Source organism: Macaca mulatta, chromosome 12 (genome assembly GCF_049350105.2).
Source record: "Macaca mulatta isolate MMU2019108-1 chromosome 12, T2T-MMU8v2.0, whole genome shotgun sequence".
Lineage (NCBI taxonomy): Eukaryota > Metazoa > Chordata > Mammalia > Primates > Cercopithecidae > Macaca > Macaca mulatta.
This window is the reverse complement of record NC_133417.1, coordinates 145,366,490-145,383,724: the sequence shown is the minus strand read 5'-3', so window position 1 is coordinate 145,383,724 and position 17,235 is coordinate 145,366,490. Positions and strand designations below refer to the sequence as shown.

Here is a 17,235-nt window from a genome sequence, read left to right as displayed (position 1 = left end):
GGCCAAACCCCAGTCTAGATGTCAATGCAAAGGCATTTTAAAAATGAGATTGGGCCGGGCGCGGTGGCTCAAGCCTGTAATCCCAGCACTTTGGGAGGCCGAGACGGGCGGATCACAAGGTCAGGAGATCGAGACCATCCTGGCTAACACGGCGAAACCCCGTCTCTACTAAAAACACAAAAAATTAGCCGGGCGAGGTGGCGGCGCCTGTGGTCCCAGCTACTCGGGAGGCTGAGGCAGGAGAATGGCGGGAACCCGGGAGGCGGAGCTTGCAGTGAGCTGAGATCTGGCCACTGCACTCCAGCCTGGGCCACAGAGCGAGACTCCGTCTCAAAAAAAAAAAAAAAAAAAAAAAATGAGATTGGCCAGGTGTGGTGGCTTACGCTTGTAATCCCAGCACTTTGGGAGGCTGAGGTGGTCAGATCATGAGGTCAGGAGATGGAAACCAGCCTGGCCAACATGGTCAAACTCCATCTCTACTAAAAATACAAAAATTAACTGGGCATGGTGGCACATGCCTGTAATCCCAGCTACTCAGGAGGCTGAGGCAGGAGAATCTCTTGAATCAGGGAGTCAGAGGTTGCAGCGAGCTGAGATCACACCACTGCACTCCAGCCTGGGCGACAGAGCAAGATTCTGTCTTAAAAAAAAAAAAAAAGAAGAAAAGAGATTAACATTTACATCAGTTGACTGATTAAAACAGATCTCTCTTTATAATGGGAGTGGCCCTCATCCAATTACTTGAAGGCTTTCAGAGAAAAGACTGAATTTCCCCAGAGAAGGAATTCTGCCTCCAAACAGTCTTTAGACCCAAGATGGCAACATCAACTCATCTCTGGGTCTCCAGTCTGCTGCTGCTCTATGGACTTTGAGTTTGCCAGCCTCCATGATTGCATGGATTAGTTCCTTAAATAAGTCTCTCTCTCTCCACACACACACATATCCTATTGATATTCTGTTGGTTCTGTTTCTCTGGAAAACCCTGACGAACACACATCTCCAGTGAAGGGAGCCTCTGCAATGGTCCCCACTGACCTCTGGCTCCTGGTGTTCACACCCTTGTGTAATTCTCTCCCCTTGAGTGAGGGCAGGGCCTCATGATGGCTCAATTGTGTGGAGTATGGCAAATGTAATGGGTTACAAAAATACTTCCATCTTGCTCTCCCTCTCTTGTCTCTGTCTGAAGTCAGAACCCTCACTCTGGAGAGGTAGTGGACCCCACAGGGGCTTCCCTATGGAGAGACCATGTGGCAAGGAGGCCACCAGGCATTAGGGATCTGAATCCTGGTAACAGGCATGTGAGTGAAGTGGATTTTTCCCCAGTTGGGCCTTCAGGTGACTGTCTCCAGTCGATAACTTGCACCAAGTCAGAAGACCCAGTGGTCCTGTGCCTGGATTCCTGACCCACTCATGAAATAATAAGCATTTGTGATTTGGGGTCTGTTACCTTGAGCCAATGTATTTTGGGAGTAATTTGTTACTCTGAAACAGGTAAATAATGTACCGCTCTCTCTTTGTCATCTTAGACCTTATCTGTTGAATTGTTGCTGTCTCACACTAATTTTCCTTTCCTCTTCTTCCCAATATGGCCATATCATGGTTTGGGTTAAATCAATATTCAGGCCTCATGGGATCATGATCATGTAAGTAAAATGTAACACTGAGCTAGGTAGTGCATTCTAATGGTATTTCTTTCTCTGCACATTTTTATTTTCCTGGAGTTAGTTATTGCCTTGCTTTTATTTAAAAACAAAAAGTTAGCTTTCAATGTGTCTATTTATATTCCAAATGTTCTAACACAAGTCTCAAATGCCAGCAATACATTTTCAAATGCTGAAATACACCAGACAATCCATTGTTTCCATTTTCCTTTTCTTCTGGCAGTTTCCTTCTTTGGACCTTTGCCCCCTCCTCTGGAGTCTTGATTTTCTGGACCTGAGTTGCACCTGCCAGTCTGAGAGACTTCCTTCACTTCTCTTCTAAGTTGTGCAAACTGTTTTCTGTATCCCATAGTTTCTCTGTACACTATGTCACCCAAATACAGTTCTAGTAGAGTCTTAAGAAAGAGAACATGGGAAATAAAATGTTGAGTCCTGGTAGGTCTGAAAATACCCTTTTCAATCCACTTTTTAGGTGTGATATTCTAGATTTTTCCTGAAGTACTCGACTCAGGACATCTTGCCATATGTTCCAACTTCCAGTGTGACCATAAAGGGATCCGATGCCTTTTGAGTTCCTGCCCTTTTTATGCGAACTGTCCTTGCAGGTTGGACACCTGTAAGTTTTATTTGGTTTCCAGTGTCCTGAAATGTCCAAAGCTGTGCCTTCTTGTGGGTTTTTTCCTCTGCTGGCCTCTCCCAGCGTGAGGGCTCTGACTTCAGAGACAGAACAAGAGAAAAAGGAGGAGAGGAAAAGGGCAGAGAGTGAGTCTGGTCATCAGAGATGCTCTTCTCCTTCACCGGGAGGAGTCTTGCTGTATTTCCATGATTGCTGTGGACATTGGTTCTGCTGAGTTGAGCCTCTAATGTTTCTACTTGTCTCAGCAATTTTCCATATTTTTGTCTTTTTGTTCTATTTTACAAGAAACTTTTATCTTCTTACCTTTCTGCTAACTTTTAAAATTTAGATTATTGCATTTTCAATTGCCAGTAATGTTCCTGGTTTCGGAATGCAGCTTTCATTGTGGCCTCCTGCTTTGTTTCATGAACAGAACGCCTGTCTAACCCCAATGCTGTCTCAGCTGATGCTGTCTAACGCCAGTGCTTTCTAACCCCGATCCTGCCACCGTGTTCCCCCGTCCTCCCTAAATGCAGACTTGTGCCTTGAACCTTGTGGATATCACTGAGAGCTGATGCCACATGCCAGGAGCTTCCTGGACACAATCCTATCATTTTACTCTTCTCAGATACAGAAGCTGAAGTACAGAGATGGTGAGTTCCTGCCCAGTCACACAGCCTGTCACAGCCGGGGCCAGACTCACCGGCGGGGATCCCTTCCAAGCCTGGGGTGTGAGCCAGCCTAGGAGGCTCAGCCCCTACCTCCCTGCACATCTGCCTGATGCCTCTCACGCGTCTTCTTGGTGGGGTGGAAGAACCGTTGCAATTCTCCCTGCAAGGATCCTTCTGAGCCCCCCCTCCTCGAGGCTCACACCCCTCCCCACCAGAGCACAAGTCCTTCTACCCACCCCAGCTAGGGGCAGGCCCTGAGCTGTGACCCATGGAAGTGTCCCAGGCCTCTGAGAGGTGGCAGTGATTCCTCTCAGAAGCATCACAGGGCTGGGAAGAACCCCTGAGTCCCAGTCTCCATTGGCCACTGCAGGGCCTCGTGTGTCACTGCCTGGGAGGTGGTGATATGAGCTGCAGATGGTGAGCTCTGACAACAACAAGGCTAATCTTTGTTGAGGGCTTCCTGTGTGCCAGGGACCCCTCCTCTTCAGTTTCCTTCACAACCCAGAGTCACCAACATTTAACAGACGGGGAAACTGAGGCACAGAAGTGTTAAGTAACTTGCCCAGGGTCCCACAGCTAGTAAGAGGCAGAGCCAGAAGCCAAGATGCTCTCACATGAGACACTTGTGGCCTAAGCACAACTCAGGGACTGAAGCGGCAGTAGCTGGGAAGGATCTGGCCAGAGGGGGAGACAGATGTGGTTTTTCAGAATGTGGGCTCTGGGTGGGCAGGAGTGATGCAGCCTGGGTGGAGTGAGCCTGGCCATTTGTCACCTGCTTGCCAGACCCCAGGAGCTGGCCTGAGATCTCACAAGAAATCAGGGCACTCCAAGATCCTGAACTGGAAATGGTTTAGAGCACTTCTTTGGGTCTGGCTGAGTTACCCCAGTGGGAAAATGGCCTGGGAGGGCTGGGTTTGAGGGGCTGGGGTCAAAGTTGGAGAGTGCCTCTCCCAGAGGAGGGACCTAGCTGGGGGTGGGGGGGACCTCCAGAGCTCTCGTCCATCAGGTTTTCACCCCTCTGAGCCTCCATTCTCATCTGCAAGGTGGGACCAGTCAGTGCACGGCCCCAGGAGCTGGGCAACAGACCTGGATAGGGACGCCTGGATCCCCACCCCTTACCTGCAGGCAGCGCAGCACCACAAGTGCCCCAGGGAGCTTGCCGCAGCCCCGCCTCCCCACCTCACCCGCCCACCCACTGGGATCTGTGGCCTTGGGCAGAGGCTGCCTGCCCAGGGCTGCCCCCTCCTGGTTCTGGTGTGCTGGTGCACTTCCGTCCCTGTTCCGGACTTTCTGTTTCCTGAAAGCCCAGATAATCAGAACCTGGAAACACCTTACCAAGAGTCTCCCAGGGGAGACAGGGAGGGGAGGAGGTCTCAATCGGCCCAGGTGTCAGCTGACTGCGAGTCCACTGAGCTCTCTCCAAAGGTCGAGATGTCTGTCACCAGGCGGGGGCCACCTCCCCTGTACACCCTGGTTTCCTGTGTCTCCAAGCATCCTGCCCTGGACTGAGACCCATATCGGCAGGTTCAGGAGGGGATGGCAAGAGCCAGTGGGCACACAGGGCGACTGTGGGGATGGGCAGGGGACACGTGTCCAGTGACAGAGGATGACGGTGTCCTTCCGGGCTGGGTCTGGAACTAGCCCTTCCTCACCTGTGTTCCTCGGGAATCTTTTTCCAGGCGGTAAACTAACTCAGGGAGAAAAGTTTGTCTCGGACAAATGCATATGGGTTGTGCGATAAGAATTTCTTCTTTTTTGGAGAACCCAAATGCCCACTTGCTAAATGTCCAGGGTGGATGGTCTCACCCCAAGGGCTGCCCATGAGCCTCGGCCTTGTGCTTGGCCAGCTGTGAAGGAGGCAAGCAGCTGGGACGAGAGCACCTCCCTTCCCTTCCAACCGAGTCCTTACGGGCTCCTCTGCCTTCTCCTCTTCCTGGAAGCAGGCATCCTGGCCCCGTGGTCAAGGACCCAGAGTGTGAGCAAATTTAGAATCAAGTACCCCTGATAAGCTGCTGCAGTTGTCTTGCTACTGTTCATCTTCGAGAACCATGACTTAGAGAGCCCCCTGGGCATTCTTATGGACAGACACCTGGACGAATGGAGCCCCAGACCCCTGCACCCAGTGAGGAAGCAGCAGCACTCGCAGGGTTGGCCTTACAGCACAGGCCGCACAGTTCCATCCGGGAGGCCTCTGGAGACATCAGCGACCCTCAGTCCCAGGACTCTCGGAGGACCAGGGCACCTGTGCAGAAGCTCGGGCCCCGCCCAGGCCTTCTCAGTGGGCCTCTGTACAGGTAACAGAGGGGCACACCTGGAGTGTCTTGGAAGAGCCAGGGAGGGTGATCTGACCCTTACCTGCTGGGGCCGCCCTGAGACTGGGCTCATTATCCCTCTCCAGCCTTTGCTGTGCACTCTGGGCAGGTGCCTTCCCTTGCAGAGCCTGTTTCCTCTCCAGGGAGATGCGGACGATAAGAACAGCGCTGACCCTTCTGGGAGCCGAGGACCTCAGGGGACAGTCTTTGAAGGGGTGTGGCACAGAGCAGCTGCTGGGGACATGAGCTGGAATGGTGCAGACTTTTCTCACCAAGAGATGATGCTGTGGTGGGAAGAGATCACCCTCTAGGGACGGGTCACCTAAAGCAAGTATCTGCCTATTTGATCAAACACAGAGGTAACTCATGGCCTTCTGAGGGTCATGCTGTGCCTTCTGGCAGGCAGATCTCTTGTGTTCTATCTTTGGCTTGGCTCTGGGTCCCCCTTGGAGCTGGCCCGTGTGTCCCCAGAGACCTGTATGTCAGGAAGACTGAGGGATGCACGGATAGGGGTAACTCCTCGTCCACCTCACTCCTCATGGTCCTTCTGACTCCAGCCTCAGCTGCAGCAACACACTCCGCCCAGGCCTCACCTGCCCTGTGGCACAGTCCTCACCTCACCTGCAGCCCCTGCTCCTACTTCCTGCTTCCTCCCTGACTTCTATGAGATCACTGCTCTGGAAGCCTGCAGGAGCCCAGTGAGCACCCCAAACCTGAAGTGGGGCAGTTTATCCCACGGGGCAACCCCCAGCCAATGGAGATGGGAGACAGTGGAGTGGATACACGTGCCTCCTTCTAGGCTGACGATCAGAAGCCCCGGGACATGCTCCTGCTGCCCGCGGCAGCACCAAGACCGCGACTCGCCCTGTTTCTCCTTCTCTGCCGTCTTGCTCCCAGTACTGCATTCCCACTGCCTGAGTCACTTCCCGGATAGAGCACATGCTCATGCAACAAACCACACATGCCACACACATGCACACGGACACACATATGCACATGCCACACACCCCCACATACATGCACACACCACACACATGCACACGGACACACACATGCACATGCCACACACCCCCACATACATGCACACACCACACACATGCACACGGACACATACATGCACACACCACACACATGCACACGGACACACACATGCACATGTCACACACCCCCACATACATGCACACACCACACACATGCACACGGACACATACATGCACACACCACACACATGCACATGCCACACACCCCATACACATGCACACGGACACATCCCACATACATAGCATACACCACACACATGCACACAGACACACACATGCACACACCACACACATGCTGTACACCCCCACATACATGCATACATCACACACATGCACACGGACACACACCCCACACACGCCACACACATGCACGCACACACCCCACACACATAGCACACACCACACACATGCACATGCCACACAATACACATGCCACACACACCCCACATGCATGCACATGCCACACACGTGTACGCACCATACACATACACATGCCACACACATGTACACACCACACACATACACATGCCACACACCCCACACATGCCACACACATGCACACACACACCCCACACACATAGCACACACCACATGCATGCACACAGACACACACAAACATAGCATGCACCACACACATGCACACAAACACAGTACACACACATACCCCACCCCCCCACATCCCACACCCATCTGCATAGCACACACCACACACACGCACACAGACACAGTGCACACACACCCCACACACACCCCCACCACACAGAACCTACACTCCACCCACAGAGCACACAGCACACACATGCAGCCCTCCACACACACAATACACAGACATGCACACATACAAGTACACACCCCACACCCCACCCACACAGCACACAGCCCACTCACGCAGGCCCACACACACACACACAATACACAGACATACACCCATGCACATGCCACACCCACACATTCCACACATGCATCCAAGCACACAAACACAAATACACATGCACACACGCATGCACAGACATACACACACCAAACCACACGTGGACATGCACACACACACACACGCACACACACATTCTTCAGGATAAGACAACACTGGCTAAATGTTGATGCAGTGTTCGGGTGTGGCTGTTGGAGGCTCTGGGTCCTCTGGAAAGAGGAAGATGAGCGCACACCTCCCGCCTTCTGTTGCTCCAAGGCTGTGGGGGCTGTGGGCCCTTCTCTTTCCCGGGTCCCCTTCCTCCCACGCAGTCAGGCCAGGCCACCCCAGCCCAGCCTGGTGCCCATGAAGATCCTTCCTGCTTCAAGGCACTGGGGCCCCGGCTGCCTCTCAGGTGATGTTTCCACTGAGAAGCGCCAGGCCCTCAGGTGCCGTGTCATGGCACGTGGAGGGTGGGTCCTGTCATGGGATTCAGGCACTTGTTACAGCCCACCTGGAGGGCTGGTGCTTCTCTCCCTGAGTCATGGGAGGCTCCCTCTGCCCTGTGTCCCCATCCCTGGCTCCAAGCTTGAGAGAAGGAGGCTCTGCCCTGCCTGCCTCTCTGGCTCTATCAGCTTCTCTCTGTGATGAGCCCAGCCCAGGTGAGTTCCAGACAGCCATGAGTCCCTGGACCATGAGTCCCTCAGCTGACAGGGAGGTTCAGGGCTGCAGCCCATCTGCTCACATTGTGTAATGACCATGACCCTAAGTTCCAGGAGGAAGCATCTCAGAAAAGACCCTCGTGGGCATGGGGAGCTGCCTGCCTTGCCCCCAGGGCTGGGGCCACGTGGGTGGTCAGGAGCCTGGAGCCCCTTCTCCCTGCCAGCCTGTGCTCAAAGCCTTGGCTTTTGGCCAGACCTGGGCACGACGCCAGAGGCCAGGAGGGTCCACATGCTTCTGTCCTGCACAGGGTTGCCAGATATGGCAAAAAAAAAAAAAAAAAGAAAGAAAGAAAGAAAGAAAGAAAGAAAGAAAGAAAGAAAGAAAGACAGACAAACAGGTAAAATTGGAATTTCAGTTAAACAAGGATACTTACCAGTATAAATATGTCCCTGGCAATATTTGGGACACACTTATACTTTAAAAAGTATTCATTGATTATTTGAAATTTGCATCTAACATGGCATCCCATATTTTTTTCAGGACAACTAGGGTCCCAAAGGACCCCCACAACCCCAGCCCCACTTGACCCCAGGCCAGGTTCCCCTTTGTTTGAGAAGAAGCCCCTCAGGCCCTGAACTGGAGCCTAGTCAGGAATTCTGAGTTGGTTAAAGGAAGGAATTATATCTTTTTTAAAAAGAAGAACCAAATGGGCCTTAAACAATTTAGCTTTCAAATCTGCCATCTTTACAGGACAGTCTTGTGACACGGTGGGGGGCTTTTCTCTGACCATCTCCTGCCCTGCATGGTACCCCAGGAGGCCCAGCCGTGCAGAATCTGGTAAGAACAGCGCCCCTGGAGTGCACCTCCGCCATGCCTCCTCCTCATTCCCAGCTTGGGTTCCTGAGAATGAAGCCTTCGGATGTCCGTGATCTGCAATCTGAAGTCAGGTCTGGCTGGATTTTCACTACTTTGGTTCTCATTTTTTAAAGCCCTCACACTCACATCTAATTGGACAGTTTTTAGTGACTTTCACCGTAAGTAGGCCTCTCCAAGTCAACTTAGTTTTAATCCAAAAAGCTCTTTCTTTTCATGTTCATTAGAATTCTAGACATTTAGTTATTTTATTAAAATAACAAGGACAATCGGCACCGGTGGGGTTGGGAACTCACGTAGGTGACTGTCAGAGGGCGCCGTTATCCTCACTCCTTGGGTATTTGGGCTCGGTCCTCGGGTTTATGGAGGGGGCAGAAGACAGCAGCTGAGAAGCAAGTGGGCAGTGAGGGTGGGGAGGGCCATGTTCCCTGTGGCTCAGCGAGGACAGCAGGGTGGCCGGCCTGCAGGCACGGTGTACTCTGACACTGACTGGTTGGGTGGACCTGGACTAGGCACTAACATAGGCTCAGAGAGGAGGCAGGCAGGACACAGCCAGGCAGGAGGCCACATCTTTGCTGAGATCGAGGACACCAAGGACACCAGCTGGGGGATGGGGGGGCTGGGTGGGCTGTGAGGAGGAGGCCACGTCCCCCACTGAGACCGAGGATGCCAAGGACACAGGACAGGGTGACAGGGGCTGGGATGGGCTGCGAGGAGGCTGTGTCACCTGCTGGGATTGAGGACAATGAGGACACAAGACAGAGGGACGGGGGCTGGGGTGGGCTGCCGAGGAGGCTGTCTGAGGGTCCTGGGCTCTGGGAGCGGTGGACAGGCTCCAGGCAGCGAGCAGAGCCCCAGTGCCGAAGCAGGGGGCACGTTCCTAGGGCCCTGATGGCGGGCTGGCGAGAGAGGACCTGGGAAGCGAGTCACCAGCAGGAGCCTGGGCTCTGAGGCCACATGTGGGAGCAGCGTGGACTTTCCAGAAGCTTCCCTGGCAGCCGAGGGGAGGTTGGTTTGAACATAGTCTGTCTGCTCCAGAACACGGCCCAAGTCTGGTCACCGTGATGGCAGTGTCGTGATGGGGCCTTTGAGACGGGTCTGTCTGTGAAGACGGGCTGGTGCTTCCTGTCGGGAGCGGGTTGACCCTCTCGGGAGCACGGCTGTTATAAAGGCAAGCTCAGCTTCCTCTCGCCGCAGGGCCCCTCTGATTCCCAGCCATGCTGTGGAGCAGCACGAGGCCCTCCCGCGAGGTGGCTGCCCAGGCTTGGACTCTCCAGCCTCCGGAAGCGTGAGCTGAACAAACCCCTGTCCTTTATAAATGCCCAGTCTGTGGCATTCAGTGAAGACCCAGACAAGGGGACAGGGAGGAACACGGAGGAGGCACAGCCGTCCGGAGCCCATGTCCAGGTGAACTGTGTCTTTAGGACTTTAAATCATGAACAAGAGTCTGTGCTTGGCCTGTTCCTCCAGGAAACAGGTGGGCTGGGCACAGGCCTGGGCAACCCTGGCTCAGTGACACCTGCAATAGCCCAGGCTTGGTGTTCCCAAGCTGGACAGCAGGGGGCACCAGAGACCGCCCGATCTCTGCACTGCCAGCGGCACCCGCAGCCCAGCTCTGCCTGGTTGTCTTAGGACCCACCAGTGTCCCCCAAGACCGTCTTGTGCGTGTGAGCATGTTCTTGCCCCAGGCAGACGAGACTTCCAGAGGCCTCCGATGCATCTTCGATGGGTGGGGACTGTGCGGAGCAGGGGCAGGAGCTGGGGCCGGGGAGCAGGGATCCTGCAGAGTCACCTGGAGAAATTTCAAAACTACGGAGACCTGGACCCATTAAATCAGAATCTCACGTTAGGAGGCTGGAAATCCTGACTATTCAAAAGCTCCCAGGTGGTCCCAATGTGCCGCCAGGGTTAAGAGCCACTGCTTGAGATGGTGGCCCTGGACCTGCCCAGCACCACCTAGAGACGTGTTGGAAATGCAGATTCTCAGCTCCCCGAAGCACTTGAATCAGAACTCTGAGTGGGAGGGGCCAGAAAGAGACCTGCATTTTAACACGCACTACAGGAATCTGATGTCAGGCCCCCAGGGACTCACCCCCTCAGGCTGAGAACCGCTGCCCGTGCCTCGCTGCCCAAAGTGTGCTGGGGGACCAGTAGTATCCTCAGCTCTTGGGAGCTGGTTAGGGATACAGAGTCCAAGGCCCTCCACCTGTTGAATTAAACCTGCATTTTAACAGGACCCCTGGGGGATTCTTACAGTTTGAGAACCATTGCTCTAGGGGATGTCACTGAACAAGAACAATACACGCCTTGGTGTGTAAACCCCTACAGAGGCCATTCCGGGTGGGCTGCAAGAGAGCAGGTGAGAAAGGAATGATGGGTGAGTGGCCAGGGTGACGCCCTCCAGGGTGCAGGGGAGCCGGGGATCTCCGGGTAGAGCCAGGAAAGGCTGTGTCCAGGCCAACGGGGGACAGTGGCCCTGCAGGACCCAGGAAGCATCTTCTCAAGAGAGCGTTCCTGCAGGACCCGGGAAGCGGGACAGTGCGTGGCGGTGGGGCAGTGGGAGTGGCAAGATGGACCAGGACGGCCCGAGTGATCAGCAGCCCACAGCTATTGGTGGTACTGGGTGGTTTCTTTTTAAGATATTTTTTCCTTACATAAAAATAATAAATTAAGGAATATACATATACCCAGAATGAAGAAAAACCACATATATATGCCCATAGGTCCACCGTCCAACACCATCACTGCTTACTACTTCCAGACTTTTTCCACATATAGTCTTTTATTCAGTCATTATAAAGATACGGTACATGCTATCATATCATCTTTCCTAACGTCGTAGGCATATTTTCACATCATCTTCAGACATGTGGTTATTAACAGAAGGATGATGGGCTCTCTGGCAGCCCCATCACGGTCAGAGGCTGCAGCAGGGCCCGGCTCACCCTCACGTCCTGCCCTCTGCATCTGGCTCCCACCTTCCCTGCTGGACACGGAGGTCCTGGGCCCACCGCCAATGCTGGGCTGTGCATTTTCAGACAGAGCCTCCCAGACTGTTTCCTGGCTCGCCCTCCCAGACCCTCCCTTCCTCGGCGCCGCCCACAGTCGTGGAAGGTCCATTCCTGTAGCAAGCTCACTCCGTGTCCGGCCACACTCCCCGTAACCCGGCTGGACACAGTATTGGTGCTGGGAGAGGGGCCCAGGGATGGGAATGCTCAGGGTGGAATCTGGAATTGGATCTCTGACTTGAGTAGATCGAAGACTTCAGTGGCTCCATTTCCCACGGAACTGCTGCCCACCCAGTGCAAAACAGACCGATAGGGGGCAGGACTCTGGGTGACCAAGCAGCTGATGCCACCGTGGAAATAAGGACCGTGGGCTTGGTTGGTGGCTGGAAAAGTGTGCTGTCGAATCTGGGAAAAGAAAATGATGAGCTCAGAGCTTAAATTCCCAGCTCAGGGGGCAGATAAGGAAGCAGAGAGCTTCTGTGCTGGGCAGGGAAGGGCGACAGGCAGGCCTGGGTGCTCGCCTCAGCACCCAGATTTCAGAGGGGCCACTGCCCCTAAGCCCTATGTGCAAACAATCGGTTATGCTGAGCACCTGCTTCCTCCTGGGGGTCGGAGATCTGCACACGCACCAGGCAGAGGGGGCTGCACGACCAGCCCTGGGCACTGAGGTTCTGAAGGGCTCCCCTCGTGGGGAGATTTCACATGTGTCGACACAGCGTGGTGCTGGGGAACGGCGTGAGTCCTCCTAGGGCATCTTCCTAGTGAATCATTGACCTGGGTGCTCTTGGGGGCCCCCAATACAACTGCCCTGTAAGAATCCATTGCCTCCTATAGCCACAGGCTCCAGATTTCTGAAAAGGAAACCCAAAATCAAATCCGTGGGTGGCTGCCTTACAATCTGAATTAAATTAACCTTTGGGTATCTTTGGTTAAATGTATGGCATTGTGTGGGAAAAAATAAGTCCTTAATCATTTGGATGGGGGCATGTGGGCAGACTGTGATGAAGTTGGGGACCCTGAACTCCAGAACCGTGGGACACATGGGTGAGGAGTTTCCCAGAATCCTTGCAGAGCCCCCAGGGTGACCAGGAATGACAGGGGAGACTGCCACACCAAATTCGGCCCTGAATTCAGTGGGGTGGTGGGACCCCAAGGGGCAGTACCAGGAGGAGGCTGTACTTACTGGAGAGACAGGTGAACACAGGAACTGATGTGGTCAGTGGGACTGCTGTGTAGTCAGAATGGCCTGACCCGCAGAGACCCTTGGTGCCAGCTGCTGGTGTCCCAGGGTGGGGACAGCCTCCTGCCCACCTGCAGACTGACACTTCGGATCACAGGGAAGCTCCCGCCTGGAGACAGAAGTCCATCTTGACCCCACACTTCCTGCTGTGACTCTGCTCAATGGACGTCCTGCAGGCAGGTCCTGCTGACCTGGGGCTCCTCCTGCCGGCTGGTTTAAGTGGAAGCAGCGCTGGAATTATTCAGCTCTATCTCACGGGGGAGGAAATCTCAGCCAGCCCCAGTATTGGACGTAGGATCTCTCCTTGTGGAGAGGAAACTGGGTTTGTTTCAAGTACCAATGCTGAATTCAGTCCTAACAATTTCAGAAATGGCCTAGCCAAGATGTTTTTCTCTCAGTTCGATCTTCGGATCAGATTTCCAGAAGCTGACACTCTGATTCTGCCTGCCAGCAGGGCGACAGGAGCCCACATCCTCTGGTGGGGATGAAATATTCAGTTTGACTGTTGAGGCAGGTGACGTGTCCTTCCTCATCCACAGCCCTTCTATAAAGAGGACCCTTGAGCTGGCAGCAGAGCCCATCCAGGCAGCACGGCCGGCTGAGCAGAGACAAGGTAAGCTCTGGAGAGGCCAGGCAGGGTTGGGGGGTGGGTGGGTGAGCAATTTCTTAAGTCGTGCAAATTAAGGCCAATTGAGGCAGGGATTTCACCTCCAAATAGTGGTTTGAAACCACTGAAATGGAAATTGCTAGGAAAACCGTAAGAATTTTTTTTTTTTTTAAATCCATGCCATTTTCCCCAGGGCTGCCCCACTGGGGCTGGTAGAGGAAGCCGGCCCTGACAGATGGGTGGTCTCGCCCTTCCTGGGTTCGTCCTGCTGCAGGTGAGCCTGAGTCGCAGATCAGGAAGCACCGGGAAGATGCAGGCCTGCATGGTGCTGGGGCTGGCCCTCTGCCTCCTGCTGGGGCCTCTTGCAGGTGAGGGGCCGCTCTGGAGGGAGGCAGCCACCAGGACCCCCGACAACCCTCCTGTTCTCTCCCCTTCCATACACATCTCCAGACTGCTGGGAAACCTCAGAGCCCTGCGGCTGGTGTGGGGTGGGCCCAACTGGCACCTGGGTGGTCCTTCTGGGTGACAGCTCTTCTCTTCCTTTGCAGGGGCCATGCCTGTGCAGGAGGAAGGAGGTACCATTCTCCGATTTCTTTCCTTTCATTTGCATAAGTAACTGGTGTGCAGCGGGGAGAAACTGCTGGGGAGGGCAGTGGCTTCCTATCTCAAGCAGATGCATCAGGGGCCCTGGCTCAGCTCAGGCCTGAGCACGGAAAACATGGCCCTCAAGAGCCAGCTTGGAGCTGTGCAAGCAGAGGGTCTCTGAGCTCCTTCCAGCTGCGACCCTGCCCTCCAGCCACCAGGGAACACACTGGGCAGGGGGAGCCAGGGCCCCATGACCCCTGACATTCCCACCCTCCTACCTGGGCTCCAGCCCCTAGGCCCTCCCAACTCTGAGCCCTAACTCAGTCCAGTATCTTCAGGGCCACCCTTGCCCAAGCTTTAGGACAGGTTATGTTGGGGGGTAGTGGACGGGGGTGTCTGTGCTCCCTTCAGAAATCCCAGCAGGAGACTGCCGGTGCCCCACACCATCCCCATACAACTCCCTCCTCAAACAGGACAGGCCTCCCCCCTCCGGCTCTTCCCCTTTTTCCTCTGTCTCCCAGACCAGGCATCCCCAAGGACCTAGGTCATCACCCCACTGATGAGAGGGGACAGGCTCAGGCCCCCACTCTGGGAAGGCTGAATCACTGTGGGCACAACTGGGAACCATCCACTTGCCTTGAAGCCTCCGAGGACGGTGTCTCCGGGCAGGACCAAGGCAGGTGTCATGTGTCTTTCAGACCCTTACGCGGAGCTGCCAGCCATGCCCTACTGGCCTTTCTCCACCTCTGACTTCTGGAACTACGTGCAGCACTTCCAGGCCCTGGGGGCCTACCCCCAGATCGAGGACATGGCCCGCACCTTCTTTGCACACTTCCCCCTGGGGAGCACCCTGGGCTTCCATGTTCCCTATCAGGAGGACTGAATGGTGTCCAGCCTGGTGCCCGCCCGCCCCGCCAGGCTGCACCAGGTCAGGCCTCTGCAGGCATGGAGTCCCGGCAAAAACTTGGCCCCTGCCGGGAGTCAGGCCTGGTCTCATGCTCAATAAACTCCGGACTGAAGATGTACAACCAGCGTTGTGGGTGGTCTTTCAAGGACGACTGCGCTCAGGCCCCATTTACTTTATTTCACAAATGAAGCGGGTTTTATTTTGATTCCTGGGGAGCACTTTCATACACTCTTTCATAAATGTGCACCATTTCCATCCACACTGGCATCAACAAGGGACCTTATATCCTGGGCGGACTCAGGACTGGCTTTCTGTGTCTCCCTCTCATCCATTTCCCACAATGATCCCGGGGGTGCTGCAGTTCCCCCAGATTACAGGTGAGGAAACTGAGGCAGAGACAAGAGGCCACTGCCTGATTTGTTAAGGTCACACAGCTGGTTAAGGGGGAGCTAGACTCCAGTCCAGGCACCCTCGCTCTGGGCCACTAAGCTGGGCAACAGGCAAACCCACAGTCAGGGCTCGGCTGACTCCACACCACGACACTCCCCTGGGAGGAGGACCCAGGAGGCAGCAGGACATGGAAGTGAGAAACCCCGTCTGTATCTGTCATCAGTCAGGGACAGCGGGGCCTGGGCAGGCTCCGTCTTCCAGGGACGGCTCTAGGTTTTGAGGATGCTGGGAGGAAGGGGGCTTCACCTGGGCACCCTGGGGCACCGGAAGGCTGGGCAGGCAGCATGATGGCATCTCAGGGGTGGGCCTCCAGCAATGGGATGGCCTCTGCACAGGTGGTGAGCTCCCCATCCCTGTAGGGTATACAAACAGACCGTGGAGACCCACGGCTCCAACCCTTAGCTAGGAAAGACCTTGACTTAATGGGCCACTCCTCTTGGTCACTGCCAAGCCCCTGTTCCATCGGACTGACTTTCACTTGGGTCTTTCAGAGTGACGCACTTTGGCATGGCATGAGGCTCACGGGATGCCCACTGCCTGCTTCTCCCTGCATCCCACACTGTCCACTCAGGCCAGGCGGACCCTTTTCAGGCCACACCCTCACCCCTCACATTTCAGCTCAATTCCTGTCCCTGGAACTATCCTCCTCCATGCCGCCCCCCCTTCTCTGCAGCCTAACCCCCAAACCCACCTCCTTTAAGGCCTGTTGAGGAAAACTTACTAGAAATTTTCAGAAGTTGTGCTGAACCCTGGAGACAGGTGTGGGGACCACTGCAACGGGATCTTGCAGTGGGGGAGGGAGACCAGGCTCAGCTCCGAACAGCACAGGCAGTGCTGTTTGCGGCTGAGGAGCAGGTGGGGTTGGGGGTGGAAAATGACTAGGAGGAACACAGTGCGGGAAGGGGACGCTGGCTCCGCAGACCCCACAGGGCTCTCGCTGAAGACAGGCCTGGGCGATCAGACATCCTGGGGATGCTAGGGACCAGGAACCTGATCCAATATCCAGGGTGGAGGGCTCTGGCTAAACCAACTTAGCAGGGCTCTCTGCGAAAACTGAACCTGACAATGCCGTGCACAGATGGGCCTGGGAGGAGGTTAGGAGGCCACCGAAGTCTGGTTAGGCAAAGAACCTTTGGCAAAGTCTCGTTGCAGGACCTCTTGCTTCTCTCCTTCCCTTCCCTGTTCTTCCTCTCTCCCTCCCTTCCTCCAACCTTCTCCCTCCTCTTTCCCCTTTCCTTCTCCTTTCCCTCGCTTTTCTGTCACATTCCTTTCCATCTTAACCACATTTAAGGGCATTAAGCACATTCACGGGACTGTGCAGCCATCACCATCAGCCGTCTACTGACCTTTTTCATCTTTCAAGGCTGAAACTCTGTCCCCACTAAACACAAACTCCCCATTTCCCCTTCCCCGGACCCTAACAACCTCCCTTCTACTTTCTGTCTCTGTGACTTTGACTCCTCTAGGGGCCTCTGCTGAGTGGAATCACGCGGTGTTTGTCTTAGGACTGGCTTGTTTCCCTCGGCAGAGCGTCCTCAACGTTCACGCGCGTGGCAGCAGGTGTCTGCATTCCCTTCCTTTTAAAGGCTGAGTAATGTTCCACAGTGTGCGCGGACCACATTTGCTTATGCACGTATCCATCAATGGGCAGGGACAGTGGGGGACGCTCCTCTTTTTCATTTATTATAAATA

The 17,235-nt window shown here is 54.7% G+C and overlaps 1 protein-coding gene across 2 annotated transcripts; it reads left to right on the top strand.

The window, feature by feature from the left end:
• Nucleotides 1-13,229: 13,229 nt before the first annotated feature.
• OTOS (otospiralin) lies at nucleotides 13,230-15,211 on the top strand. Of its 2 annotated transcripts, none has more exons than XM_015111494.3 (4): nucleotides 13,230-13,607; nucleotides 13,876-13,969; nucleotides 14,150-14,176; nucleotides 14,885-15,211. In XM_015111494.3, the coding sequence occupies exons 2-4, from the start codon at nucleotides 13,912-13,914 to the stop codon at nucleotides 15,067-15,069; spliced, it is 270 nt and encodes an 89-aa protein (XP_014966980.1). In that variant the 5' UTR covers nucleotides 13,230-13,607; nucleotides 13,876-13,911; the 3' UTR covers nucleotides 15,070-15,211.
• Nucleotides 15,212-17,235: the final 2,024 nt, after the last annotated feature.